The sequence below is a fragment of the Caenorhabditis elegans genome, chromosome V (genome assembly GCF_000002985.6).
Source record: "Caenorhabditis elegans chromosome V".
In the NCBI taxonomy this organism is placed as follows: domain Eukaryota; kingdom Metazoa; phylum Nematoda; class Chromadorea; order Rhabditida; family Rhabditidae; genus Caenorhabditis; species Caenorhabditis elegans.
This window is the reverse complement of record NC_003283.11, coordinates 8,140,461-8,168,279: the sequence shown is the minus strand read 5'-3', so window position 1 is coordinate 8,168,279 and position 27,819 is coordinate 8,140,461. Positions and strand designations below refer to the sequence as shown.

Sequence of the window (27,819 nt, the reverse complement as noted above, 5' to 3'; positions counted from 1 at the left end):
TACTTTTCAGCCACCACATTCTCATCTACAAATTTCCAGTGGGAGGTACCTGCTGAAAAATGGACTCGCGACGCGTCTCATTGCCGGCATCACTCGTCGTCTCTCACCCATACTTCACCACTTATCATCACCATCAACCACGCACATCGTCTGTCTCATCGAGTAATTCGAATTCAGTAAACGCGAACAGCACAATGCTTTTGTCTCCCAACTTCTCGCCGAGCCCATGTCCAAGGAGGTTAGTTTTCAGAGTTTCCGGATAAATCATTTTAAACTGGTAACACTCTTGTAAGGTAAGGCATCAATTGTTGACAGTACGCAGATAGATTTTATGCTTTAATTCTAAAAAATAAACTGGAACTGTGTTCCGTTTTTGAAATCTTTACTGTGCTTAAATTTGAATTCTTCAGACGCTGGAAGATCATAAATTAACTTCAGAATTTTTATGATGTTTTTCATAATATTTTAGAAAGTTTATCACCGCAGAGCAATAGCAAAAATATAATATTGCAAAAAAGACACCAGAGACTTAATGAAATATATTGCTACCCGCGATCTGCAGCAAATATTTTTAATTGGTCTGGCACTGAAAGAAAACACTACACTATTTTCCTGCTTTCATTAACGAGAATTTAATTTTGAATTATCATTTTGTAGTTTTTCTCAAGTCACTTACCCTTCGTGTTATCAATATCCAAACAAAAACTGAAAATTTACGTAAACGGAATACAAACTCTCATCACTTCCTTCCCAAATATTGAATACGCTTAACCTAGACAATCTCAATCTCGTGATTCATATTTATTTTTATAGAAAATAAAATGATTTACATTATTTTTCACCACATAATCAATTTGACATTCAACGTCATCAACATTAACCAAATTGTCTCTTATTTTTAGAGTTCGCCGAGCATTTGATCACTTTCGAATAATATTCCAAATTTAGGTTATCCAAAAATAGAAGGTGGGAAAATAATAGAACACGGGGTTGTGTCTGTTTTTGTTTTCTGGATAAACGATGCCAATGAGCAAGTATCCCAGAGGATCACAATTTTTGCCCTGAAAAATATGGTCGACGGACCAAATTCATTAAATATTTACATGTTTTTGAAAGCGAGAATGTGTACAACCAAACAAAGAAACCTATTTCTCTCACGGTTTCTGGAGCAAGCATTGTATTTCTCTGAAGGAAAGTTTATGAGAAAAAGCAAAATCTGAATCACAAAAATTATTGGGATCTCGATAATCCAAAGTCCGTTTTTGTAACGATTCTATTAAATTTTTGAAACCGTAATAGTATTTTTTATTATTTTCTAGTTCAAATTGAGCCACCTACATATTTCATTTTTTTTGTTGAAGATTAATTTTATAAAATTTCAAAAAATATATTCAGATCGCTTCCATCGACACCTCTTCCAAATGGACATCGTCGTAGCCTTCCACCAACTCCCCCAACTCCAGCATTCTCATCAACTAGTGAGCAAGAGGAGCTTTTTGTGGTAGGCGTTTGTTCTTGAAGTGCAGTTTAATGCAAGTGACACCTTTTTTCCAGAACGATGAGCAAATAAACGACGAAGAGCCAGAGTTTCCAATAAGAAGCACTCGTCTACGTAGTTTCGACCTACGCGACGGGCATATTTTTGATAAAGGATTTCAGAAGAAACCAAGTGAGAAAGACTTTTTGAGTGTCAACGGAACTGGTTTCAGAAGAGGAGGTAAGCAGTTTGAAATGTTTTTTGTACTTTTTTGCTTTCAAAATTTCAAAAATCAACTGAAAAAATACTTTCAAACATTTTTTACCATTCAAAAATGAATCGAACATTCGATTCCAAACATCCAGACATTACTAAATCTGAAAGACCATTTTGAATTTCTAGAAATGAGAAATATTCCCATGTTAGAATTGAAAATGGAAAACTCAGAATTTCAAAAATGTTTAAACATTTTAAATTTTATTTACAGATAATCGCCGTGCCACTTGCCCAGATATATTCCTCTTTGATTCACAAAATTGTCTCATGAAGCACGTTGTTCTACGGATCTATGGTGCAAGAAATTGCGGAAAAAAGAGCTTGGCCAATCGAATCCATCATTTCGCAACTAGCATGGCACCGGAAAGAGTTGATCGTAAGTTGGTCTCATTCGTCACTTTTTGTTGCAGTGGATATTTGTTGCGTGGGGTGCTAGATAAAAAATTGATAGGCTCTCGGTCAGAATAGAAAATCATTTGAAATGGGAAAATGTAATGATGGTGAACTGATGTTATTTGAACTCTATGCCATTTTCAGCCGACGAGAATGGAAATGATTACACTAAAATGACAACTTTCCTGCTGAATGGAAGAGAAGTTACACTGGAGATTTTGCTCGAATCGACACTGGAAAATTCACCGTTCAGGCAGTCAAAGACACTCTACATTGTCATGTACAATATGGACAATCGACAATCTTTCATTTATGCCACACAGATTTTGGAGAGGTTGGTTTATTTTTGAAAGAATATTTCAACAATAAAATTCAAACCAAACCGGAGCATTTTTAATTTGACGAATCGTTTTTGCATTTACAGATTTCCATATGCCTTCAAGCTTTATCGACATAAACAATTCTAGTAGGTATCATTTTTCAGAATCACTTTGGCAAATTTGAATAATCCGGTCCCTCTTCAACTGTTTCTTATTGGAAATAAATGTGATTTGAAACGAAACCAAGTGATTTCCACAAATGAAGGAAAATCTGTGGCGCGAACTTTCAAATGTGACTTTCTGGAAGTATCGGCTCTTCTTGGAATGAATACTGAAGAGACTTGGACTACAATTTTGAAAGAATTACAGGTAAATTTTATCACAGATATATAACATTTCAATGAGCAACATGTATAATTTGTTTATAATTTTAGGAACCATCGGAAAGAAGACGTCCATCTTGGGTGGAACGAATGTTGAACCGGGGAAAAGGAATGGCAAAATCAGCGGAACAAGTTTTTCACCGAATGCTTGCTTAAACAGCTTGTAAATTTCTTTGAATATCTTCCAAGAGGCCAACATATTTTTCGATCATAATGTTTCGAAACTGAAACATGTGCTTTATGTTATTCGATTTGCAAAATTCTAAATCTAACCTCCACTTTTTCCTTTCCCTCGTGTTTTCCCGAAAGTGTCACAAGAAACAGTCCGGGTGTCACAGTACACACGATCGCTGCGTGTAGTTGAAAAAATCTTGTATAACTTTGTTTCAACTGGAATTTTTTAATTGTTTCAATTTTCTCATTGTATATTGATCTACCTGTTCCCATGTAAACGGTGCCACATTTCCCTTTGAAACTTTGATCAATTCATCGTAGTAAATCTTTAACAAGCGATCCTCAGAATCTCGACGGTCCTGAATTCATAATTTTTTGCCAATTTCTCTTGTAAAATTCTGCAATTACTTTGCCGCTCATTGCAGTGACAAACAATCGTGACAAATCCTGTGCTGCATTTCCCCAATTTACACTCTGTAACATTTGTTTTAATAAAGTGTTGAAAATGAATTTGAAGTTATTTGAAACTACCTGAAAGTCAACAATAGCTCGGAATTTATATGAGCCATCGCAATGTTTTTCATATAAAAGGTTGTGAAAGGAGTAGTCCCCATGGCAAAGGACTTCTTGGACACCTGTAATAAATTCTGATTTTTGAACAGTGTTTGCAAATCTCACCCGTAAGTTGGCAATCGTTGTTCAATTTCAAGAAAATTTCTGGTGTCAGCAGACCATCTAATTCTTTGATTGTATCCCGCGCCACTTTTGATGGTAGCCAATCTGATAAATCTCCTTTCCAGTTTCCAATAAATGTGTTCTTATTCTGGAAGATACAATTGGAGAAGTTAGTTTTTCATATCTTCAGAAACTATTTTCTAATAATTTTCGTAAATTTCATAGCTCACCTGTTGCGTGAATAAAGTTGTAAACCAGCTACTCAAAAAGTCTCTTGGAACATTGCTTCCCTCTTCTTCATCAAGTTCGGCGCCAATTGAATGAAACCTTGCAAGGTTCTTGACCGGTTCGATAAGTTCATCTGGTTTCAAATTGTTATAACAATAAAGGTGTGTTATTCCACTCATATATTCCATTATTATATGTCCTTGTTTTATTGGGTCAACACTTATATCCATTTTCTCAAGTTCGTAGATTTTTGGATAGGAAATGTTTTTGTCAGAGAACTTTTGCAAAAAGGTGTAGGCATCTACTTCCGTGTTGTGAAGTTTACAAAATGTATCGTCTCCAATGAAGAGTCTGGATCGTGCTGCTTCTGCTCCGGGAATCTGAATTTAAAAAATAACAAAGTAAATACGATTGCTTTATAAAATTGGACTACATCAAGAAGCGGTGCAAAATTTTTCCTATAATTTGCCTTCTTGGAAACATTTTCAAAAAAAAATTTTCGGATTCTTTTCACTTTATGATGTTTCCTTTTTAATTTTCTATGAAGAAATTTGCAAAATAAAATTGTCTATGTTAATTTTGAGACGGTAGAATCTGAATTATTTTTCAAAGCTCATAACTTAAATAAAATTAAATCATTTTGTGATTCAACAAGAACTTTAAGCTTTTAAGACAACAAAATTCACCTTTAGAATGACATTTCCTCCGTATTGTTCCTCGAATACCAGCTGAACACATGATAACATTCCTTTTCCAGTTCCAACATCTTCCACCACTTTAAATTCGGCAACCATTTCTTCGATTGCTGCAAGATTTTAAAATAAACGAAGAATCAGTTATTGTTGGCAACATTTTGATCAAATTATATCTAACGACAAGCAAGTGGGTGTGAGAAAAATAACTTTATCAATTAATTTGATACTCTTATCACTGAAAAACGAAATCCAATTAGTTTAATTACAAACACCCGTGTCTACAATTCTGACTTTTGATCAATTGACATTAGGAAAGTTTAACATCAGAACAATTTCCTTGTTAAACAAATCAAATATATTTACTTTTGTCTCAAAAATAGAAAGACTAATAGAAAAGAAAACAGAAAAAGAAAAAAAAACTAGAAGTGAACACTCCAAAACAACTATTGTGGCAGTTTTCCAGACAGATTATATCAGCTTACTGAAAATATGTGTGAATGTTTAGGTGTCATGAACTTTACTGAAAACAATGTTTTTTTTTTGCAAAATTTTAAATTTTCACATGATTTTTTCTGAATTCAAACAAAAACAATAAAAATTATGATTTCAGTTGAATAAAAAAATCAAAGAGAATGTTTCAAAACTTGAAACAAAGACAAATAAAAGTTGACATTGATAAGAAAGGTGTGATGTTTTTGACAAGTACATTTAAAGTTTCCAAGTTTTAGTCGTGGTTTATTGTGGCATTTATACAGCAAAAACATGAAACCTTAAATGTACATTGTGTAGATTTTGTCTGAATAAGATCAAAAAGTATCAGTATCATAGGAATTTCAATATTTGAGGGGTGTAATATCAAAAACTTTTTTAAAACAATAGTTGGCAGTTTCAAATGTTTATGATAAATTTTTGAAGCTTTTACAATACATTTTTACAACAAAAAAAATCAGTTTATTTTTAAGACATATACTTTACAACAATTTAATATTTGAGCATTTCCTTTTGAATTTTATTACTGATTAAGTTCAATTTAAAGAAAAAATAAGTGCAACAACGGAAAATGGAGCCACGGATTGTATCTGGCAAGTAACTTGAGAAAGAATTTATCTACCGAGACAGACAAACGACAATTGTTCAACTTTATTTACTGAGGTTTTTGAACTTTCAAAACGTGCCTGAACTCAACGAGCCCAGAGAATGTTTACAAAGTTTCTAACACAGAAAAAGTAGAAAAAAAGAAATTAATATCAGGTGAAATGTTAGGAGAACGGTTGCTGTGGCAACGAAAAGAGGATTTTTATAGAAAAAATGTGTGATCTTTGATAATAATATTAAACACGTGGAGCTCAATATATTGGTGTATAACGATTAAACACTTTTTTGGTTTATAATGTAAAAATGTTTATATTTAATTTGTGTTGGCCTGAAATTTATTTGAAACAGATTGAAACTTTGAACATTTTTTCTTTCAGGCATAGGCTATTTCATCGCATTTAAGTTTACTTATTCCCATAAACAGAAAAATTTGCGAAACGGATGTTCTAGAAACACAACTATTTAAGGCTCAGATACTCCGCGACTAATGCGATTCAAAATTAAAAAAAAACTATATAACAAAGCACACTTACCTTTTCCATAGCAAAAAGCTAGTTCGGAATACATTTTTAGTGTCAAATGAATGAAAGTATGTTTGTTGGTTTGACTTCACTTGTAAATAAATTATCAGTTAATATGCACTAATTCTTTTGTTGCGAAATGTTATCAGTAAATGTCTGCACTAAAGGACACATTTCCTGACCGACCAACAATTATAAAAACACGTGGTCATCTTTAAAAATTGATCCTAAACATGTATTTTGAATAAATCAATGGGCCGAAGAATGGACCCCCTCACATCATTATGAAAACCACCGATGTAGTGTATTGAAAATTATTCTGCAAACTACTTCCTGCCTAGAAAATTCTACTGTTTTCTTGTCACCAATGATCAGAGTTTGGATTAAATTTTCTTCAAAGTTTCTGGTTTTTGGTGCAAAATGATAAAAACAAATCAAGAAACACAGGGAAGTGGATTTATTTGTATATTCACGCTGTGCATTGCTTTCTAGAATCATTTTCGCTCGGATATTTCAGCTAACATCTCAGTGGAACACTGGCCAAATCAGTTCGATCTTCTCCATCAATTCCTTGAATTGATTTGAAATTCACTTTATTGTGCCGATCCATCTGTAAAAAAAAGAGTTTTGATTAGAAGATATTATCATTCTAACCATCATAACGACACCACGATTATTGTAATTTTTCTGCAGTTTTGTGCCACTGGTGATGGTGATAAGCTGGTTTTTGAGAGTGAATCGATAGCCTTCTCTGACTACATTATTTGAATTAATCATCATGCTCATATCCATCGACTTCAGTAGCTCCTTGATAATTTTCGATTCTTCGTCTGAATGGAAAAATTATAAAGAGGATTTTCATTAAAGCGTACCAATCTTGTTTGGTGTAACTGGGGATGGGATGTCAATATCCAAAAATTGAACTTCCACGCGAGTATTATGATTTTCAAACATGTTTCCATTTTTCACTGAGACCACATTCTTCTCATTCTTGATGTTTGACGTCACCATTCCATTGACACACAACAGTTTTCTGTTCAAGACCGTCATGACTGGAAGACGTTTCAGAAGACTTTTGATAATTGCATTCAGAGCTTGCCACTTGTTGGAATCCGGGAATCTTACACGCAATTCACCAATGAAGCTTCTGTCTGATCTGTAAAATTTGCATTTCAAGATATTTGTATAACAAAATAAGTATTACTTGACCAGCTCATGTTCATAAAATCCGCGAAGAATCACAAAATTCTGAGGATAGCAAATTTTGCAACAAAGAAGAATAACCAAAGTTTCCAGACTGAACTTTCCGCCATCGATAAGGTTTCCAAGAAATACATATTTTTGTTCGAATGGCCAGCCACAAGTCTGAATGTTGCTATTTTCATTTTAATCTTTATGCCATTTGTATCTGATGTCATGCTATCAGTTACAGTCCGTCAGAAATGATAACAAGGTTTAAAGATGTTTGATTCATGGCAATATCGATGAAGATTTAACTGAAAAGGCTATGGAATACCTTGAAAATGTCGAGAACATCACCGTAACGACTTCTAATGTCACCACAAATATTCACCGGTGGAGTAATGTATTCAACCCGGGAAGTTCCGTCCATGATTTCCTGAAAAATGGAGTACGAAATTTTTCGTTATCAACTATAACTTTTGAATAGGCAGTATGCACCTTAAAAATTAAAATGAGTGTTACTTGTATTTTTACAGCAAGAGCATATGCAAGTAACATGCATAGTTTGAATTTGGAGTAAGTCTAGCAATTTTTCACTAAAATAAAGTTTAGAATTGCTCGACAACGGTTGACTCTACATGCATGTTACTTTCTTTAGTTAGCGTGTTTGCTGTACAAATTCGAAAGATTAAAAATATGTTCTCAGCAAAAGGCAAGCGTTTTCTGACATTTCTGAACTTCGGACGAATTTCGTAAGATCACATTCAACATACCAAAGCATCTTCTAGCAATTCACTCAAAAATCCAAAAGAGTATTCATGTTCGACTGGTCCTTTCTGAAGATGAATCTGGATAATCTCCTCGTAAAAGTTTCGTTCGTTTCCTCCGTTCTGTCGTGGTTCCCACATTTTGCTTCGAAAAATTGAAATAAATTTTTTTGGACGATGACTTTCAATTTGATAAGTTTCATTTTGTAAATTAGCACTTCACGGTTTCAAACTCTTTTATTTATTTTCGTTCTTTTATTTTAATTGTATTAGATGTAAATTAAATTAATAGTTAAAAAGAGGGAGAAATTAAGACAGAGAGACAGAACATGCAAATTAGAAAAGAATCGGTGGTGATGTCATGTCGCCGGGAGAATCAGAAAAATGATGGAACTGGGAAACAAAGAAAGTAGAGATCAAAAAGAAGACTAGAATATTTGGAGATTTTAAATAATAATAAACAAAGTAAAAAGTTATGAGATCAAGGAATTTTAGAAATTCGGAAACATTTAGAAGAATCTGTGAAGAAGTTCGTATTCGGTCTTTTCAAGATCAGGCACCAGACCAACATAATCTGGCCGACTTTCGTCAAATTCTGTGGGCCTTGATAATTTGTCACATTTGCAACTTGGCGGATTGCAGCAAGGTATCAACTGAAATCAATATTTATTAAATGAAGACAAATTATTAATTGTGATGATTTCACTTACTGTTTTATTGTAGCTTCCGAGCACATTTTTAACTTTGACCAGCGACGATTTGTGTTCAGACAGCCGCTGCATAGCTTGGAATCTTATCTGTAAATAATTTTTGGTTCTAGAAATATTAATTGAAATCTTTGTACCTCTTGTGATTTTACAGTATTTTGCAATGGATACTGCTCATATGGATCACGAATAAGATCGAAAACAAGTGGAGGATAATGTTTTTGTAGATGCTCATCAGGACAGACTTGTGAAACGTACCTGAAAAATTGTTTGTTTTGAACAAAGTTAGCTGCTAGGGAAACTCACCAATCAGACTTTGGTTTTCCATTTGGACAGAAATAATCAAGATTTGGATCAACTGAATTATTAAAGAAGATTGGAGATGTTTTGTAGTGAACTTTGTAGTCTCCCATCCTAATAGCCATCAGATGAGTATTACAGTAGTAGATGATCGGACGAGCCTTTCCGAGGCTTCCTTCCACATCTTCACTCTCACCACGCAATTCGTCAGAGATATCAATTCCGTCAGAACGGAGTGCTTCTTTCTGCAAAATTGTGAAGTTAGACATCAACATACACTCTTGGAGATCATTGAAGTCGCTTCTTTGAATCATTTTGTGGTTGAAGCTTCTAGATATGATAAGGACACGTGCAACAAAAAGTGAAAATTTTGCTACCGAAAATGGTCAAGCTACGTTTAGAATAACGATTTTCAAACGGCAAAGATTTCCAAATATTAAAATATAGCTTATTGTGTTTCCGAGACATTTCAAAAATATCAAGTTCACAACATATCACAATCAAAAACATTCGTAGATTGCATCTAGCTGACCATTTTTCATAGAAACATTCACTTTCAAGCTTACCTCTAACCGATGATCCTCTAAATCGTTTGCTTGCAAACTGTGTTGAGTGGACTTGTGGAAATGAGAAATAGAAGAAGAATGGTCTCTCGTGTTGATCTTGTGCCAACCTTGTCATCAAAAACCTTTTCCAGTCTCCAACAAGATTTTCTGTCATATGCTCAAATTTCATTGGTTGTTGAACGATATCATCTCCATCATAGAGGAAACAAAGTGATGGATCAGGTCCTTTGTCGTAAAATTCTCTTGTTGTATCGCACTGCCAGACGTTGGTAAACGGCAAGTTGACTCCAACATACTCAAATCCTCGCTTTGAAGGCAAATGTGCACCATCAGTTGCATTGTTTTCATTAATTCCAAGATGCCATTTTCCAACCATGCCAGTTGCATATCCTGCTTCTTGAAGCATTTCAGCCATTGTTGTCTCACTTTTTGGAAGGCCTCCAATATCATAAGGAACAAAAACTCTCCGTCCTCCAACTATACCTAATCGAATAGGTAATCGTCCAGTAATGAATCCAGCTCTGCTAGGTGAGCACATACTATCTGCTGAATATGCTTGTGTAAACCGGGTGCCTTCTGCTGCCATCCGATCGACTTGTGTGTATTCTTGAGTCGGGTGACCGTATGACGCAATGTCACCGTAACCCAAGTCGTCAATCATAAGAATCACAATGTTCGGATGACGTGGAGATGGTGGCTGCACTGTGCAATCTTCTCGTTGTTGAAAAGTGCTCAATGGGAATAGAAGAAGTAGTAATAGGCTCACCGGGGACATGATCTGAAAGATTATGAATGAAATCAAACTGGAAACAAATATTAAAACGAGAAGTGTAGTTTGTGAAAATCGGAAGAAACATGGGGAGGAAGCCGAGAAAGAAGCCAATCTTGCACACAAAAAACGGTTAACTTCAATGTTACTACATACTAATGCCCACGAAGAATCACTTTTTGACGTAAAATGTCTAAGATCTTTGGAAAAGCAAGTATTTTGATTAATATGAATAAAAAATAAACATATCTGAACAACATAGTTGGAACTTGAGCCAACTGATATGAAAATGGCAGGTTTTATAAAAATAGTGATTTGTGAAAATTAAAAAGGATAAAAATAGTTAGAAATATTGAAAGATGTTTCTTATAGGCCAATTATCGAAGTTGGAGTTAAATTTAATTTTAAAAATTTTTTGTCATAATATTAATTACCAAACAAGACACACATTTAAATAATGAGGAAATGATCTTTCAAAATACTAATTGAATATTTTATTATTCAAATATACAAATTGAACCTTTTTGGCCACTGATTCTGTTCAAACATCTAGCACGGCATTTCAATTATGCATATGATTTATTATTTATTTTCAATAAATGCTCAATGAACACCAAAACTAGAAAGTTTCTGACTCGATTAATTAAATATAAAAAAGATAAACCGTTTTCTTTAAGTTTTCACGTAAACTGGAAGCCTTGTGAAAATGTTTTTAAAATTCGAAGAAAGGCTTCTGTGCATCCATTTTCCTGTTTACTATTCTTAAATACAAATTGTGACAAAAATTACGAAAACGCCACAAATTAATGTTCAAGGGAGAATGTTCTGATGCTCTTCCTCGCGAATATCAAGGTATCAAAATAACAACAGTTTCACTCATTTGGGTAGTAAAAGGAACAACACGTTTTTTTTTGATTAATCCTCGGTCGCTTACTAATCCAAAATCCGAGAGCGACCAATTTCTTTCAAAAATGAAAGCACATTTTTCCAAAATTTACGGTTTTTTTCATAGATGTATTTGCTAGAAAAACAGTGATAAATATTTTTAAATTTGATGATTATCAATCCCTCGTAAGTTAAGATACTGATGTGACCCGTGTGTGGTCAGAAAAATATTTATAGAAATAAATTGTGTAGAGATTTTGCAAAAATAGCATGGAACAGAAACTCGTGAGAAAATGAATTATCAAGCACGAAAGGGGTTTTCTAAGAGTACAAGACGTACTTTTTGCATAAGTTCAAACGACCATTGATCGGTAAAAATACTTGTTTTCGAGGAAACAAATTTAAAAATTCGATGGTTAACGTCACAAAGAGCAGTCTACTCATTTAATTAATCGTTGACGTTGAGATTTCGGAATATTTTTGGAATTTCGTTTTTCATTCAGAATTTATTAGAGTATCAATCTGTCAGATATTGTTAAGAATTGGATTTTCATAGTAATTTTTCATAGTGACGTTTTGACCGCTCATTTTTTTTGCAAACTCCGGTGTTTGATAAGTTATATTTTTTCGTTACAGTTACTTAGAACTGCCAGAAATAAAAAAAAACCGCGTGTAGGCACAAGACAGGAGTACTTTTGATTGGAGGCTCACGAGCAGTTAAAATTAATAAAGCCTTGCAGCTATGTTTGAAACATGTTCAGGTTCAGATTTTTCAGATGTTCAGAACATGCAGTAAGATTTTTAAAAATTATCATTTTACAAGAAACGACTGGTCTGAAAACAAGGCCGGTGCAAGAAAGCTGATAGAGGAAAAACGGCAGTTAAAAATCTTTAGGACTTCAACAAATCTCTATCACAGATTCAAAAAAAATTCAAAATGTTGTTGTTCAGTTCCTTATTGCATATCGAGGGAAAACAACAAGAATCCCTAATATGAACATTTAATAGATTTCGATATTTATAATCAGGAATCCCTTGATAGATTTTGAAAGATACTACTTTTAATTTATCATTTTGACTTAACTTTATGTATGAAATCGCCTGAAGAAATAAATCACAAAAAAGTTCGCAAAGGTTGGTGTTGAAGTTTAAACAAAAAAGAGAACTGTTCAAAAGTAATCTGGGTCAACGATAGAAACGATGAGTAAAGAACTTTTTGATTACATTCACATATTAAATAGAACGGGAAGAAAGTTTCGATTTTGAATGCTTCCGATGGCCGAAGTCTAAACAATAATTATAGCTGGCTCTCAGTAATCACGAGCAACATTTTCTTCTAGTAAGGAAGACGTTTTCGTTGATGACGGAAGCAATCTGTCACTAGCAGAGATCCACAAAAAGAAGTGAGCTTCGCATGTAATCAAAACCTTTGTCGTGGGAATCTTCTACACATGGTAAGGGTGGGTGAGCAAATAAATAAATCCACAAAAAGTTTTAAAAAAGAGACCGCAGAGTTCATTTGTTCAAAATTAGTAGGGTTCGATCATAACTCACTTTTCTGTAATAAAGTGACAGAAATGGTTTTTCGAGTTACTATCTTAAGGCTAGTAGGTTTTGTAAAATGGTAACTAAAGTTTTCTATTGGGATATCGGTTCCTTGAACAATCTGCGCCAAGGAGGCGGCAATATTATCAAATCAGAAGTACAGTATACTGACCTTTGTGTTGATCTTCTGTGTTTTCATACAGACCAATGATTCAGAAACGAGATATGCAAAACGATGCACAAACTACGCAAAGAAGATAGGATATCTGTGATGTCTGGATTTTCCGAAGGTTGTCTAGTACAGTACAGTTTAACATTTCGCACTTATGATCTTAGTTGCACTTGGTTCAGAAGGTTTTGAATTCATATTCAAAATTGGGTACTTGTGTGGTATAGATACAACTAAAACTTTTTCAATAAATTCAGTAAACAATTATTTTAAACCTAGCTTACAAGCTACGATTTTCCAGCCCCGTGTGCCACTCTAGCAGATTTAAACGAGTTCTTATAGCCAATTTTTTGCTAACAAAAACATAAAAACCAAAGTTTGTATCGAATCAGTGCAAAAAGTTGTGACATTTCCTCTCACAAATTATAGTCTAGTAGCCTTCTTTAATATATAATTTTAAAACTTTTATGCAAATAATTTAGTTCTGATCTCAGTCAGAAAAGGATTGATACAAACATTTAAACACTTAAAATACTGAAAATCAAATTTTGGGCAATGAGTTCTGAACAAGAGGCCTGGCAAATATACCATGGTATGATAATTCAACTTTTTATTTCAAAGTATATATGTAGTGAAAATACAGAAAAACTATTTTTTATTATTTTTTTTTTAATTTTTATTATTTTTTTTTAATGGTATTTTTTCAACTGTTTAAGCTATTAATATAAAAGTTATTTACGAAATAATCGAGCTGTTATCCAAAATCGAACATTCATATTTGATTCAAAGTTGTTTTATCATACCGAAATTGACAGTCTTGGAAATTTTCCGGAAAGATAGCCGTACACTTCTAGTTCTGAGAATTCTCTGGAGGTGACAAAACTTATTTTCAAAGTAAGAGTGTGATTTCTGGTATAAGTATCGAATTTAAATGGATTTTTAGGCATATTCAATTTTTATTTTTGAACATTTATTAGATGATAACAGGATGTAAAGTTCGATGATTTAATTAACTTTGAATCATATAAAAGTCTAGACTATCACAGAATAATTGAGACATCAAAAGGCATCTAGACTTACGATGTATTGAATCAAATCTCGAACGTGAAAAATGAGATAAATTAGTGAAATATGAGAAGCTTGCCAACAAAAATGCGAAAAATCTCGAAGAACGGGGAGGGCAAAGGGGGAGTGATAAAAGTGATAATGAGACAGATTGAAACAGGAAACATGGAGAAATTTTGGAATTAAAATTGGCCCGGGTAACGGGTGAAAAATGAGAGAAAAGCGTAGCGACGACAAGAAACGGCGGGGGCCTAATCTGTGTTGTAGAGGAAAGGAAAGAAGGTATTGTGTCACACGGAAGAGAAGAGGGGCATAAACGGGCGGCATGAAGGTACGAAAACGGGCCTGAAGCTGTGAAGGCGCAGAGATTAGAGGTCAAAGAAGACTTTTGAGAGTATGTGTTCTAGATCAAGTTTTGTAGATATGAGGAATGGACTCATACCGATGTAAACGGATAAAAATGTATCAAATAGATCTAGGATTCAATACTAAACGAGGGGGAGTCGTCATATAGCCATGTTTTTCTGGAATTCCGGAAACGATAGTAAAAGGAAACGCTGACGGGGAGTTTCGGTAGAGCAAGGCGGAGGATGAGTGCAATGAGCAATTCACTTGAGAATATCTCAGAAAATGGACGAAAAACGTCACTTTTGAAAAAAGTTGGACTTGAATTCAAGGCAACATTACATATAAATTCAAAGAAGATTGAGGTGCCGGAAAAGTAATGCACTGCTTCAAATGTTTATTGCCTAGTATAATCAACTAAAGAGACTCTAGCAAGCGAAAACCTGGAATTAGATGACGTGATGGTTTACTGTATATATCGTGAAAGTGAAATTTGGACAAACAGCTTCTCCCAATTGAGGTACGTGTAACAAAATTTCCCACAAAACTGCGCCTCCATCATGCCTACATATGTACCTATTGTATGAAAAATGAGTTTTTAATACTATTATATATCCACAGGATTTATCAACAGTTAACTATAGAACTCCTAGTTTCTGTTGAAACTCAAATTTTAAATATTCCATCAGTCGTTAATTTTTTGGCAAATTCTTTTTCAAAAATTGTTTCAAGGAACAAATGCTTCTATTTCTATTTACTTACATAACCAGCTTCTTCAACTTCTGCTTGTTATTTTCAGACGTCTAATAGAATTTAATACTAAGTTCCGGTCACTTGTTGTTGTCTCTGTTTTCGGGAAGTATCTAATTCTATTAATTGGAGTAGGGGGAGGCCTGATATTATTTAAAGGGGGAGTAGAGTTTGTGGGGAAATATATGTTTCTGACTCTAATTTTGCCCCTGATGCCGAATATCGATGTGAAAAAATTCAAAAAAATTTCCCTGATTTTATATTAATTTTTAAAATCCGAAAATTCATTGGATGCCTATATGTGAGTTTTCAAACGCTGAATTTTCCCGCCAGAGACGCCCCGCCCACGAAACCGTGCCGCAAGTGTGGGTTTACGAGATGAATATTTTCCTTCTATTTTTATTTGATTTTATACCGATTTTCGTCGATTTTTCTCATTTTTTCGCTGTTTTATATTGAAATTTTTGTTATTTCTCTTAAATTATGCCTTTCTATTGATGAAATACACAAAATTTCATAAAAAATTCCATTTTCAGCACAAATTCGACGGGAAACGAGGAAAATCGCGGAGACACGACGATTTTTTGAAAAGTGAGTACTTCTTATAGAAAATATTATTTAAAAAACAATTGAAAAGTAAGAATCGCTAAATAATTAAGCCTAAAACATCCTAAAAATCATCAGTATGTCGATTTATTCGGCAAATATCTTACTATCGTAATAAATTTAATTAAACTTCCTATTTTAATCCTAGTGCTTATCAATAGTCTCTTTACAAATCTCAATAACGAAAGTTCTCCACATTAATACAAACATTTAACATTTCAGTTATCCGGAACACGTTGATTCGTCGCGCTCCCGAGGACAATATTCGATTTTTGTAGTTTTTTTTTTACCAAAAATGTTTTTCTTGTAAAGTTTATTGAATATAAACAGTTTTATAATAATTTTACTTGTTTTGTCTAAAAAACAAAAGCATTACACACGAATAAGTAATAGATTTATTGTCCACGGTTGCCTCCACCTTGTTTCCCGTCGAATTTGTGCTGAAAATGGAATTTTTCATGGAATTTTGTGTATTTCATCAATCGAAAGGCATAATTAAAGAGAAATAACAAAAATTTCAATTTAAAACAGCGAAAAAATGAGAAAAATCGACGAAAATCGGTATAAAATCAAATAAAAATAGAAGGAAAATATTCATCTCGTAAACCCACACCTGCGGCACGGTTTCGTGGGCGGGGCGTCTCTGGCGGGAAAGTTCAGCGTTTGAAAACTCACATATAGGCATCCAATAAATTTTCGGATTTTAAAAATTAATATAAAATCAGGGAAATTTTTTTGAATTTTTTCACATCGATATTCGGCATCAGGGGCAAAATTAGAGTCAGAAACATATATTTCCCCACAAACTCTACTCCCCCTTTAATTAGAGTATTCAGTAGTGGGTTGAGGATCATTTTTACCCAAATAGTTTGAAAAAATACTTGATATGGACATTATTCGAAATAATCCTTAAGAGAATGTCTAAATTGGGCAAAGTTTAATACGAGAACAACAGGAATAATATTAATAAGACATTAGTAATCAATGATGAGCGGTAAACAAATCCTTATCACTATGTAGAGCTCGTTTGTTAAGGGTGATATCATTATAATTATGCGCAAGTTGGGTGATATGATCTCTGATAATTCAAACTGTTAGAAACAGCTCGCTAGAAATAAAAACTCAAATTAGTGGATACTGTTTGAGATAACAATCGCTTCGAAAAATCAACTAGAAGAAATCCACATTTTCAAACTAATCTAAACATATTTCGATCATAACATAGTGCCCTAGATACCACCATTCAAAAATGAAGTTTAGCCTAGATACAAGGAACAGTTCAAACACCTTCTGGAAGAACGCTGACCAATGATCTTGTATGGATCCGGGTGACAAAGATCCAGGTACCCCGTTGATCATTGGCCAGCTGCTTCGTATCGTTGCTATCAAGAGGAAAAACTTGCGAACATTATCACGTAATCTATGTAGCCAGATAACAATTAAAGTCTTTTAATTATTCAGTTGTTCGAGATGATAGCTTGATAATAAAGTATTCGAGATATAAAAGTATTGAAGGGTTACGGTAGGTGCTCCCTGTACCGATAGTAGTAACTTGAACTAAATGATCTTTGGTTTACTCACACAAACTAGAGAAACCCACGTCGAGTGGTAGTTAACAAAAAATGAATAACTAATAGAGATGGAAAAACCACTCGTTTCTCCCATTTTAAGACTGATTGAATTATCGGCACGATGGCTCATGAGAAAATGTCAGGCGACGAAGGCCAATGGCCATCTGAGTCTCCTAAAAATTATAGTCATCAGAAAAGAAATGATGAGGAAACCAAGGATTGGGCTTGGCTTATTTTTTGACCCTCTTCTGATTATTTCTATTCCAGATGGGGCGGACGCTTTTACTAAAAAACGACGACCACCCCAAATCAAATATAAATGTGTAGAATGGGCGTGGAACAAATGACGATAGCAAAAGCATCTGATGATGACGTTAAATGTTGCAAATTTGTAGGCGTTGTTGTGAAAATGACAAGAAAAAAGTGCAATGGGAAGGAGACTGAAGATCGAAAGCGGATGTGAATTGGGAAAAAGAACAGAATATGTATATAACAATTTAATTATGAGATACTGGTAGTTTTTAAATAGATTTTGAACTTAATCGAATCGACATTTTTAGAAGAAAAAAAAAACGGAAGACAGATTCTATTGTAGCGGAATATGAGTGGGCGAAAACAAACGTGAGTGATGTGCAGAAAAATATATGAGTTTTGAAAATGAAAATTAAAATTAAAAAGCCAGAAATTGAGGAAGCCAGGTTATTTTTATGAAATCCCGTTTCAAAACAGAAGATTGAATTCAAAAATCAAAATGTGACCTTAAATTGAAAAATATTTTTTGTGAAGAATTCTGACGATTCTAACGTTCCAAAAATTAAATTTTAATATCAAAATAATTAAAACAAAAATAAAACGTAGTGTTGGGTTTTCGTTGGACTAAAATTTTTAAGAGTGAGGAGTAGCGGATAAAAAAGTTTTGCAATGCTGGATGGTCCCAAAAAGCCGACTTTCATGATGAAACGAACTCAAAAAATTAACAAAACTTTTATGTGACGGTTCGAAATTTCGAAGAAAAGCTAGGCTTCGCTAGAATCTTCAGTTTTGCCCAATTGTTTTGCCCAGTTTTGCCCAGTTGTTGCAGTGGCGGTATTTTGTATATTCTGGTAATTTATTGTAATGGGAAAATGCGGTTAATGACGAAAAAATGAAATCATAAATATTTAAGTATGATTTAAAGTTTAAGTGACGGAAAAACAAAAGAGTCCTATTTTCACAGATTTTTACGTAGTCAGATGAAATTAAGAATAACAATGTTACTATAAATAAATGCAATTTTTATAAGACAAAGCATGTGATATTAAATTTTCTTTAAAGAATAATCTTGTATGAAAACAACATAATCATGCTAATAAAGTGACCCGGTGACATTTTGAATGATTAGAGACCGATGAAATCAGTTTATCTTTCAAGTTTTATATTGGTCGATTTCCAATAAAAAAATATTGGCTTAAGAAACCTAAGTAACTTTTGTATTTGCCAAACGTTTCGGCCTCTCTTTAGGTGTATTTTTGTCTGATCAAATACGAACATTTCAACACACAGTATCTTAATTTGTGAGGAATTGGAACAGTCATTGGAATCTATGTTCCAAAGTTTTACTTGAAAGGTTTACTTTTTGAAATACCAAAGAAAACCAAAGCAAAATTCATGAATCGGTATTTATGGAAAACTATAGAGTATATGGATGCGTTTTCTGTTCTGTGTACCTAATGAGAAGCTAAACATTCTTGGAAATATCATGAGACAATCGTTTTATGTATTTCTAGAAATTCATATTTCTATGAAGTTTCGATAGACTTGTTAGGCTCATCGGTATTGTAGGGAAATTATGTTTGGAATTATTAAGGAGTTTTCGAAGCTTAAAGATGGTGAAGTCGGTTAGATACTTGGATTAAAAATATATTTTCAAAATCTCCAAAAAAAACTTTTTAAAGTTTTTGCTTCATTAAAAACCGTTCAAAAACGTTATATGGAATAAAATTTGAATTATTAATTTAATTTTTTTCTAGCCCTCTACGCATTCACAAAGCGCATACTTGTTCTATTTTTGAAGATGTTGTTGACATTTCGATTGGAAATATAAATAATTGATAAAATATTTATTTATGAACAAATAAATTTTCCTTGATCATTATTTTTCAAAACGTACTTTTTAAAATAACAAAAAATACACAGAACAAAGCAAGAAAAAGAGTCGATTCTTCTGTCATTTGAAGATATGGTTGACACGTATATGAATTTTAGATCCGAAACTCGCTCATCTAGATTACTATTCTGAGGTCACAAAACACAACATGAGTGTTCAAAACTAACCGAAAAAAAACTAAAAATTCTTTAAAAACTAATAACTAGGAAAATATATACGTTACATGTTTATTTTAAACGCATAAAAACCGATTCATCTAGTCTTATGGTATCTTTTTATTTATTTGATTTAATAGTTTATAGCTTTGTTTGTTTCATTTTTTTTTAAAGTCAGTGTTAATAAAATGGACACGTGAGGATTCAAGTAACATACATTATGACGGAATTATAACAGGTATGAACAAAAAAAACAAAATAAAATATTGGAATGAATAGCAGTTCTCATGAAAATCAAAAAGTGTCCAGGAGTCGTCTAGTGTAAAGTTAACAATAGAAATAAGAAAATTGTAAATAGAAAAATATACGAATTGAGAAGTTGTTCATCTATATGGAAATTTTTAGAACGACAATGAAAAACATTATCCAGTCTTTTGTCTTTACTATTAGTGATATAAACTTTAGCCAAAGAAAAATTATTTGGAAACTTCAAAAACTGGGAATGTTGTTGCTAAGGTTGAAAACGCTCGCCGACTGTTCAATTTCCTAGTAAACATTTTGTAGGAACTTCGAAAAATAGAGAAAAGAGAAATCATTTTCACCTTTTTTCGTGATTTGTATCCTTTACGCTGCGAGTTTTTTGTTCTCTCTTTAAATTTTCTTTGCAGTAGAAGTTCATAAAAGTCATAAAAGTTTTATCATCTGGCCAATAGTATACCCACAATGGATCGTTCAATTCAAATGAAGTTTCTCGCGTTTGTCGATTCGTTCTTGTTTCATACGATGCGCCAATGGGGATCTGAAACCAAACTAGTTTGTTTTAGGTTTTTGAAATTTGTTCCCATGAACAGATTCATTGATTTTGATGATCTTTCTTTCAAGCATGACTGTCTGCGGAAGTGATCATTGAATCATTAATTCATTTTATCTTTAAAAATCAGGAAAGGAATGCATGACCGTGTGATTTGAGTCTTGATTTTTGAGAACCGCTTTGAAAAACTGTGTAATAAAACTGGTACATGTGACCTCAGAGATTAATGTTTGATTCTTTTTTTTTCAAATTCGCCCCTGTGTTTTAATGAATTGCGACCGAGAACGACAATTTTATATTTGTAAAAAGAAAAATAGTGTTATAGTCAACCAATACTGAAAACCGCACAGCTGAGAAACGTTACAATCCCGCAGCGCTGCTTTTCAGTATTTTATTGTACAAAAAAACACGCAAAAATTATTTAAAATTAACTTTGAAACAACGGCGCCCCGGGCTTGCAAACCGCTTCTCAACTCTTCGCAATTTTAGTGTTAACAAAATATTCTGGCGCAATAGGCAGTTCCAACAAGACCGTGAACAACTTTTTCATGCGGTACATAAAAGTTACTAATTGTTAAATAAAATCATCAAACTCTGCACATTTTCAAATCATGTTTCATATGACTTATTTTAACTCTGGGTTATCTGCATAAAAAATTTTGTAAAGACAATTTGACGGTGTAAGTAAAAAACATTAAGGTACCTATGTTCTCGATTTTCGTTTGAAATATTTTTGTTTATTTTTATTTTCAAATCTGATTTTGAAAATTACGCTTCACGTTTGATTTCAATAATTATGTTTTATATGAATCCCCTATATTGCAAAAATTGAATAAAATCTGAATAAAACTCACGAGTACTTCGAAATAGAACTTGTCTTCTTTTCCAACAAATTAATCTCACTCTCGTCATTTCCTTTGATACAAACCACTGGACTTGGCTTTGCTTTTTCCGCAGATTCGAATTTCAGCTCATTCTTTTTCACATACGACCAATTTCTTTTTATTCTGAAAGAAATTTAACTTAAAATAAAATAATTTCTCATTGAACTGCTTACTTTCTGTCAGCAGTTTCGATTTCTACAATGCGCATCTCTTCCATTTCGACTGCTTGTGGGTCTCTGCAAATTCATCTTGAGTTTTTTGCATGTTTTCTATGTTTTGGTTTCGTTTTTTGTACTACTGAACCAACCACATGCATACATCATAATGATGTCGGACCATCTGAGCCGCGCACGAAATATCCTTCTAAAAGTGCGTCACATCTCTGACGATGAGCACTCGAAGAAAAAAAAAGAAATGTATATAGAAAAATATAAACATTCAGAGGGAAATTATGCATACGGCATATCATGCATTGTCATTGAGACGCTCGCGAATCGCTGATTCACGTACTTTACGTGATTTTTCCAAAAATTTCGGGAACTGTTTCCGTGGTGATCAGACGGCATTCCACGACAACCGCATACACCACGAGCGGGCAGTACAAAATGTTTTGGTGAGGATGTACGCATAGAAGGGAATATCATTTGATTATCAAAAGTAAATAACATGTGACCTTGTTGAACTTTCAATACAGACTACTGATCGAAAAGGGACCCAGATTACATACCTACACAAATACCGTAAATTGTTTTGTTCTAACTCGCTCTTGTTTCTAATGTCTCGTTTCATAGGCGGTCACTGATTATTTATGTGTTAGCTTCCTCAATTAAAAGAAGCATATTAAAATTGCAAATTGGCAAAAATTCCTCAATACGACATTTTTAACTATGAGGCAATTATGTGGCACAGAAATTTTTACTTTCGGCAATCGGTATATAGACAGAGGTATTTATTTTGCCGCAAATCATTTACATTTAAGGCTCAGAATGCTTTGAAACCATAGCGCTTCAGCTCTTTCGAAAAAGCATTGCACGTTTAAATGTAAGCAACATGTATGCTTCTCCATGCTATCGAATTACACAATTTTCTGTCAATCAGTCATCGAATGAAAAATAAGCTCACCTTTCTTGAAGTTTTATTAATTTCGAAATAAATAAATTTTCAACCTTATGAGCAAATTAGTTTATTGCAAAAATTGTACTACAGTTCACGTTATAAATTAACGAGATCACAAAATTGATCTATGAGATTGTGGAAGGTCGGGCGAAGAGATTCACAGTGGCTGAAAACAAAAACCGGGGAGACAGTAAAAGGTTCTAGACAGGTGAAACAGGAAATTGAATAGATCAACAAGAAGAACACGTGGCAAGTATTGGCGGCAAGTGTATTTACATTCAATGATACAGGATATCTAAACGTGGAAAAAACTAACAACATTTAAATAGTAGTCACAAATCATTCAACGGTACACTGAATGTCTTTGTGGCAGTTGTACTCATATTATGACGGCGTGAAGAGTCATGGTGGAGATGAAATAGGTAGCACAACCTTTTCTTTAAAAGAGCACGGAAATGCTCTGAAGAAAGACAGAAGAGAAGGAAGTTGAGGACTTTTCCCGTGACAGCCAATGAATTGCAGACTGCTTGCATGAGGATGTGTCGACGGCTCTGTAATTGGGTTTAGGGTTTTTGGTTGGTTGATTGAAAAGAATATGAATAGAGCAAGGAGATCAAAGAATTAAACATACATCGTCGAAAGTGTCATCGCTTTCTTTCATCACAAATACAATAGATCCTGGGACATTGCAAGCAATGAAGGAGCTAAGGATTACTGTAACCATTGCAGTCACCTGAAACAATCGAGTTTTTCAACTTTTATTTCAGAATAAAAATTATCTTCCTACCTTTCTCTCTGTCCGTGTTCTTTGCACGATCAGACTTTGATGCACGTGTGAATCATTTAGCATTCTTAACGGCATTGAGTTTTTCCGAAGTGCACATACAAGAAGAATGTTTAGAGATGTTGATAGAAACATTGGAATGATCACCACAAAGATCATATGGATGTACTGAAAAATGTTTCAATTTCCATATACGTCACTGTTTTTCATAAGTGCGCATTCTAAGTCCTGCTAATCTAATCCATCCAAATTTGGTACAAAAAATCATAATTCTATTACACATTTTCCGATGTCGCAAACGTCTTTTCGACATGAAGTTTTCACATTGCACGAATTAAATCTCAATGAGTCAAAAAAATGTCTCAGTGATTCATTTTTAATGTTAGCTTACCACGACATAACGAGCATATTTGTTAGCTGCACGTGTTTTCGGGTGGATAAAGTGAACAATCGTAAGTAAAAGACAGAAGAAGGCGATGGAGAACAGAGTGATGAAGAATCGAGTGGAAGCAGATCTGGAAATTTAAGTTTTGTGGTTATGAAAAGTTTAGTAACAAATTGTGAGTAGTATTGAATTTTAAGAAAAGAATTAATATTTCGACTAATCTCACCTTTTTGAAGTTCTAAACGGACTTCTGAAAACTTGAACTCTTTCAATAGTTGCGTACATCATGAACCAAATCGAGACCGCTGATGACCAATTGAGCATTCCTGCGATCACTTGAGAAAACCCATTTCTGTACCATGGAGCATCTCGGATAGTTCCAATGAAGAAAAGAACCGAAGGAATGTGTAGGATCAGGAAGAACAAGTCAGCAAACGCCATTGCCGCGAAAATCAAATTAGTTCGACTTCTCATAGCTCTGCTCAACAGAACCATGAGATTAAGAATATTTCCTCCACATCCGAATATGATTTGAAGAATGAGTACTTTGCTGTTGAGAAACATCACAATTTGAAGAGTTTTGTGATCCCATGGTACAAATGTTGTTGTTGCGTTTGTAGAGGCGTTCATCTGAAAGAGAAGACGGATTTTGATTAGAAAATCAGGAAATAACAATAAAGATAAAAATTGAAATCTGGCACGTTCCGTTGGAGATTTAAGTAAAAAGAATGGATCTAGCAAGAAAAAAGAATGCTTCTTCTCCAATGTAGCCATTGTTTTTTTTCTCATCTCTTTTTATTTTTGTTCCATTTTTATTTATGTAACCACTTGTGATGGTTTGTATCTATTAATGTGTGTTTTTTTCTACCTCACGATATCTTGCTATCGTAATAAATTAAATTAAATTAAATATAATCTGTTGATTAAAAACGCAGAAAAGGTAAAAAATAAGAAATGAAGAGAAGCGAGCTGAAAGTTGAAAGTGGAAGAAAGTAATAATTGACAGTTAGAGTGTTAATATAATTACTTGTCTTTGAAGAAAACAACAGGCTTCTGATATGTTACGTAGCAACTAGGCAGCGAGACATTTAAACATTTTTAAGGAGCATTTTGATAGCAAACGAAAATTTGAGATAATTTTCAACAGCCAAAACAATGCTATGTTCAGATTTGTATTGTCAAAATTTAAGATCTCGGTGCAGATTTATCAAGACGTGTTTTGGTGTTTCTTATCAAATATAATCCTACCATTGACTATAAGTTAGCTTGTTTCGATCTTTGACTGCCAAACTCCGGTGACTCACTTTCCAAAGTCAAAGTATTAAATATGATAACTCAATATGTTCCGTTTTAGTGTGTTTGCTACAAGAAATGGAAACATTCGAAAAACTTTCTATATTCAATTTCACGAATAGCCTTTCCATTTCCGATATTTGGAATGAACGAATCGGAATATTGAAAACTTTATTTAGAACGAGAAAATGCACTGTAAACAATTCATTGACCAGAAAGTAAAAAAAGCTATCCCTTGGTCTAATTTAAACTGTTTTCACGACAGAGAAGGTATAGGTCTCCCTAAAAGCGATTATTTTTCATCAGAAGAACATCAACAACCAGTGCAAAGTCGTGACAATGAGACTTTCGAATGAAAATGTGAAACTGAAAGATTTTTGTGAAAGCGCACGACTCCTTTTCAGAAAATTGTGACGACGAGGTGTACTCCGGAAACCGTACTAATTAGGTGGCTGTTGGAGGAAAAAGAAAATGAGAAAAAGAAAGAAGAAATGAGCTGGCAATAATGATCACTAGACACAGAAGAAACTGAAAAAAAGAACCATAATCAGATTGGCTAATAAGTAACAATTATCAGTCAAAAAGTCTCTCACAATCCGTCATGATAAAATCAACTGAATAAAAAAAATGAACGGAGAGATTATTGTTAGATTTTCAATTTTCAGATTAAATGACGATAAGTAGAAAATCGGCGAGAAGTCATAAAATTCACAGATTTAAGATTTAGACAAGGGGGTAGCGTGGGAATTTGGAAACTATTCAAATCTGGGCTTCAATGAAAAAATTTAAGAAGAAAAATAAAACAGGTGCATGATTCAATTGACTTTATCCTTTCGGCAGGCACCTGGAGAAGATCTAGAAATTTTCGTGTATGGGAAAGCTCAAATATGTCAAAGATTATATCAAAAGCTCAAATATTAATATTACTTATTCGGAGCGTATCAACTTTTTGAAAATTTATCGCATGAACTGGTTTGCACTTAGGTTTCAAAATTTTAAAGTATTAGTAAATGTTGTTTAAAAAAGTTCAATATTGAACTTCTTGAAAACTTCATACAACTATTTCAAAAATCTCTCGGGAAACAAAATATGTAATAGGAAATATTAAATGTTTGATGAAAACAAATAAGCGAATCTAAATGTTTAGCCTTTTCAAAAACATAAAGATTAAGAGGCTTTTTGATCTTGGATGTCCTCAGGAAGAACTCTAGCGATGCCTTAATTTCCCCAACAGAAATAAAAAATCGAGTAAATTAGAAGATAGCGGCAATTATTTTCTGCAGTTTTTCCGTGTTCTTTTAGAAAACCACGGAGCCAAGAAACGCTCTAAGAGAAGTGAAAAATGAGTGAATCATCCATAATTTTCAGGGTTCGGAGAGCAATCTTTGATGATATTACAAGTCCGGAGTGGACCACTATGAAAGGACTGAAGTTTTTGTTTGTTTTTGGTATAGAAAGTGTGGGTGGAGAAATGTTCAAAATCATAAGAATTTTTAGAGCAAAGATGTGAAGGGTGACTATTTTGAGTACAAGAACATTTGAATTTTATGTAAAGGAAGAAAAAATAATGCAAAATCTAATCCCGGAACTTAATCAAATTTAGAATTCTCCATGTATGTCTGCCGGAAAAATTACAATGTTCAATGTTTTTGACTACTTATGTTTATAAAATTATGAGCATTGTTAGCATATCTCAACATTAATGACATTTGAAACCATGTGGTTGATAGCAGAGCCTTATGGTTTATGAAAAATACCAGCAAGTTATTTTCAAAAGACAACAAAACCATTTCTTAGTAATAATATAGCGTGCAGGAATTCTGACTTTCCCAAAACATTCCAGCATCAAAACATGTCCAAATGTAACATTTTGTTGTACAAGTTATAAGATCATGTGATATTTTTGGTTTTGATCAAAACACTTTTTAGACTCTCTGAAACCTTTCTGCAAAGGGTGGAGAAAGCTTATTGCTATTTTGACCCTGGACACGGAAAAACTTTATGCAAATGGTCAGGTGAAGCCCTATTTCCATGAAGCCCGTTCTCATGTGACCTCATACTCCAATTTTCAAACAACACTCTTTTCGTCCATTTTCAGAATTTCGACGCACTCAGATCTTTAATTTATATGTAAAATATTCAGCACTATGAAAATTAGATCTAGATGTTTGGGTGGGAGGATTGTGATGGAAAGGCATAGATTAGACTGGTGTGAGTTATGAGTCAAGTGTCTCAAAGAAAAAGTAAAACACAGGTGAACATCATAGATCAAATGTTGATCCAATCAAACCTTAAATGATTATTATTATTATTGTTTTCTTTTTATGAATCAAAATTATAATTACAAATCTTGAGAGTGAGGAGATATGATACAAATGAAAACATGTTACGCCTTTCTGAATCTTAGGATCAAAAAAATGTTTGGGGATTGAACACATCCATGCTAGACCATTTTAGACATTTATAGAGAATTAAATGGATTTTAAGTTAAATATGTTCAGAGCATTGATAAAGTTTCAAACACTGAAATTGTATGAATAATTTTTATATAACATTCGGAGAGCTTAATTTTTGATGAAGTATCTTCAGTGAAAACCACATGAAAGACTGTCATTGTTAAAATATTAAAATACAAAGGTTAAAATAGATGGGTGACCTTTTTCCTTGGTCTGGTTTGGTTCGCCAGATTGGTAAAGATATATCAAAAACCATCGAAAAAAATTCGAAAAGTACAAAAAAGTTTAAGTAATTCAAACGCAAGAAAATACAAAACCTGGGCAG

The 27,819-nt window shown here is 33.5% G+C and overlaps 6 protein-coding genes, 1 long non-coding RNA gene and 3 other non-coding genes across 10 annotated transcripts; 4 read left to right on the top strand and 6 right to left on the bottom strand.

Moving 5' to 3' along the window:
• The first annotated feature begins 10 nt into the window (after positions 1–10).
• Positions 11–3,531, top strand: F20D6.8 (GTP-binding protein Rheb). Its single transcript, NM_072704.8, has 7 exons — positions 11–238; positions 1,396–1,501; positions 1,555–1,717; positions 1,965–2,129; positions 2,291–2,480; positions 2,631–2,835; positions 2,901–3,531. The coding sequence occupies exons 1-7, from the start codon at positions 60–62 to the stop codon at positions 3,003–3,005; spliced, it is 1,113 nt and encodes a 370-aa protein (NP_505105.2). The 5' UTR covers positions 11–59; the 3' UTR covers positions 3,006–3,531.
• 21ur-11921 lies at positions 2,717–2,737 on the top strand. Its single transcript, NR_069063.1, has one exon.
• F20D6.5 (CHK kinase-like domain-containing protein) lies at positions 2,832–6,323 on the bottom strand. The gene is made up of 9 exons (NM_072703.5): positions 6,250–6,323; positions 4,613–4,731; positions 3,929–4,306; positions 3,702–3,846; positions 3,555–3,658; positions 3,432–3,497; positions 3,287–3,382; positions 3,123–3,239; positions 2,832–3,073 (listed from the first exon to the last, which is right to left on the bottom strand). Exons 1-9 carry the CDS (start codon positions 6,281–6,283, stop codon positions 3,002–3,004), a joined length of 1,131 nt encoding a protein of 376 aa, NP_505104.3. The 5' UTR covers positions 6,284–6,323; the 3' UTR covers positions 2,832–3,001.
• Positions 6,324–6,636: 313 nt separating this feature from the next.
• Positions 6,637–8,351, bottom strand: F20D6.6 (Serine/threonine specific protein phosphatases domain-containing protein). Its single transcript, NM_072702.5, has 6 exons — positions 8,193–8,351; positions 7,754–7,855; positions 7,442–7,602; positions 7,110–7,393; positions 6,892–7,067; positions 6,637–6,847 (listed from the first exon to the last, which is right to left on the bottom strand). Exons 1-6 carry the CDS (start codon positions 8,325–8,327, stop codon positions 6,755–6,757), a joined length of 951 nt encoding a protein of 316 aa, NP_505103.2. The 5' UTR covers positions 8,328–8,351; the 3' UTR covers positions 6,637–6,754.
• Positions 8,352–8,407: 56 nt separating this feature from the next.
• Positions 8,408–10,534, bottom strand: sul-2 (Sulfatase N-terminal domain-containing protein; the record flags this gene model as incomplete). Its single annotated transcript, NM_072701.6, has 5 exons — positions 8,408–8,839; positions 8,897–8,983; positions 9,031–9,151; positions 9,200–9,438; positions 9,767–10,534. 5 exons carry the CDS (start codon positions 10,532–10,534, stop codon positions 8,696–8,698), a joined length of 1,359 nt encoding a protein of 452 aa, NP_505102.1. The 3' UTR covers positions 8,408–8,695.
• Positions 10,535–13,815: 3,281 nt separating this feature from the next.
• Positions 13,816–16,245, top strand: linc-31. The gene is made up of 3 exons (NR_102040.1): positions 13,816–13,822; positions 14,606–15,878; positions 16,116–16,245. It is a non-coding gene; the product is annotated as a long non-coding RNA linc-31 (long non-coding RNA).
• Positions 16,246–20,429: 4,184 nt separating this feature from the next.
• On the bottom strand, positions 20,430–22,651 carry D1014.13 (uncharacterized protein). The gene is made up of 4 exons (NM_001392556.1): positions 22,583–22,651; positions 21,634–21,696; positions 21,431–21,583; positions 20,430–20,564 (listed from the first exon to the last, which is right to left on the bottom strand). Exons 2-4 carry the CDS (start codon positions 21,675–21,677, stop codon positions 20,498–20,500), a joined length of 264 nt encoding a protein of 87 aa, NP_001380235.1. The 5' UTR covers positions 21,678–21,696; positions 22,583–22,651; the 3' UTR covers positions 20,430–20,497.
• D1014.2 (G-protein coupled receptors family 1 profile domain-containing protein) lies at positions 22,631–24,375 on the bottom strand (the record flags this gene model as incomplete). Its single annotated transcript, NM_072700.7, has 5 exons — positions 22,631–23,127; positions 23,208–23,309; positions 23,364–23,528; positions 23,752–23,875; positions 23,972–24,375. 5 exons carry the CDS (start codon positions 24,373–24,375, stop codon positions 22,909–22,911), a joined length of 1,014 nt encoding a protein of 337 aa, NP_505101.3. The 3' UTR covers positions 22,631–22,908.
• A 1,988-nt stretch (positions 24,376–26,363) lies between these two features.
• On the top strand, positions 26,364–26,384 carry 21ur-14985. The gene has a single exon (NR_069062.1).
• A 651-nt stretch (positions 26,385–27,035) lies between these two features.
• Positions 27,036–27,096, bottom strand: D1014.11. The gene has a single exon (NR_069061.1). It is a non-coding gene; the product is annotated as an Unclassified non-coding RNA D1014.11 (non-coding RNA).
• Between the last annotated feature and the right edge of the window lie 723 nt (positions 27,097–27,819).

Excerpts from the sequence above, each read along its gene's own strand:
- F20D6.8 (NM_072704.8), top strand. The coding sequence starts at position 60 with ATGGACTCGCGACGCGTCTCATTGCCGGCATCACTCGTCGTCTCTCAC. Across the intron at positions 1,502-1,554 it reads AGCAAGAGGAGCTTTTTGTG|AACGATGAGCAAATAAACGA; the intron begins GTAGGCGTTTGT and ends CCTTTTTTCCAG. Across the intron at positions 2,481-2,630 it reads GCCACACAGATTTTGGAGAG|AATCACTTTGGCAAATTTGA; the intron begins GTTGGTTTATTT and ends ATCATTTTTCAG.
- F20D6.5 (NM_072703.5), bottom strand. The coding sequence starts at position 6,283 with ATGTATTCCGAACTAGCTTTTTGCTATGGAAAAG. Across the intron at positions 4,732-6,249 it reads AGCTTTTTGCTATGGAAAAG|CAATCGAAGAAATGGTTGCC; the intron begins GTAAGTGTGCTT and ends AAAATCTTGCAG. Across the intron at positions 3,240-3,286 it reads CACCGTTTACATGGGAACAG|TTGAAACAAAGTTATACAAG; the intron begins GTAGATCAATAT and ends AAAAAATTCCAG.
- F20D6.6 (NM_072702.5), bottom strand. The coding sequence starts at position 8,327 with ATGTGGGAACCACGACAGAACGGAGGAAACGAACGAAACTTTTACGAG. Across the intron at positions 7,856-8,192 it reads AATTGCTAGAAGATGCTTTG|GAAATCATGGACGGAACTTC; the intron begins GTATGTTGAATG and ends TCCATTTTTCAG. Across the intron at positions 7,603-7,753 it reads ATGTTCTCGACATTTTCAAG|ACTTGTGGCTGGCCATTCGA; the intron begins GTATTCCATAGC and ends AGCAACATTCAG.
- D1014.13 (NM_001392556.1), bottom strand. The coding sequence starts at position 21,677 with ATGGAAGAGATGCGCATTGTAGAAATCGAAACTGCTGACAGAAA. Across the intron at positions 21,584-21,633 it reads ATCGAAACTGCTGACAGAAA|AATAAAAAGAAATTGGTCGT; the intron begins GTAAGCAGTTCA and ends AATTTCTTTCAG. Across the intron at positions 20,565-21,430 it reads AGTTCTATTTCGAAGTACTC|ATCCCCATTGGCGCATCGTA; the intron begins GTGAGTTTTATT and ends GTTTGGTTTCAG.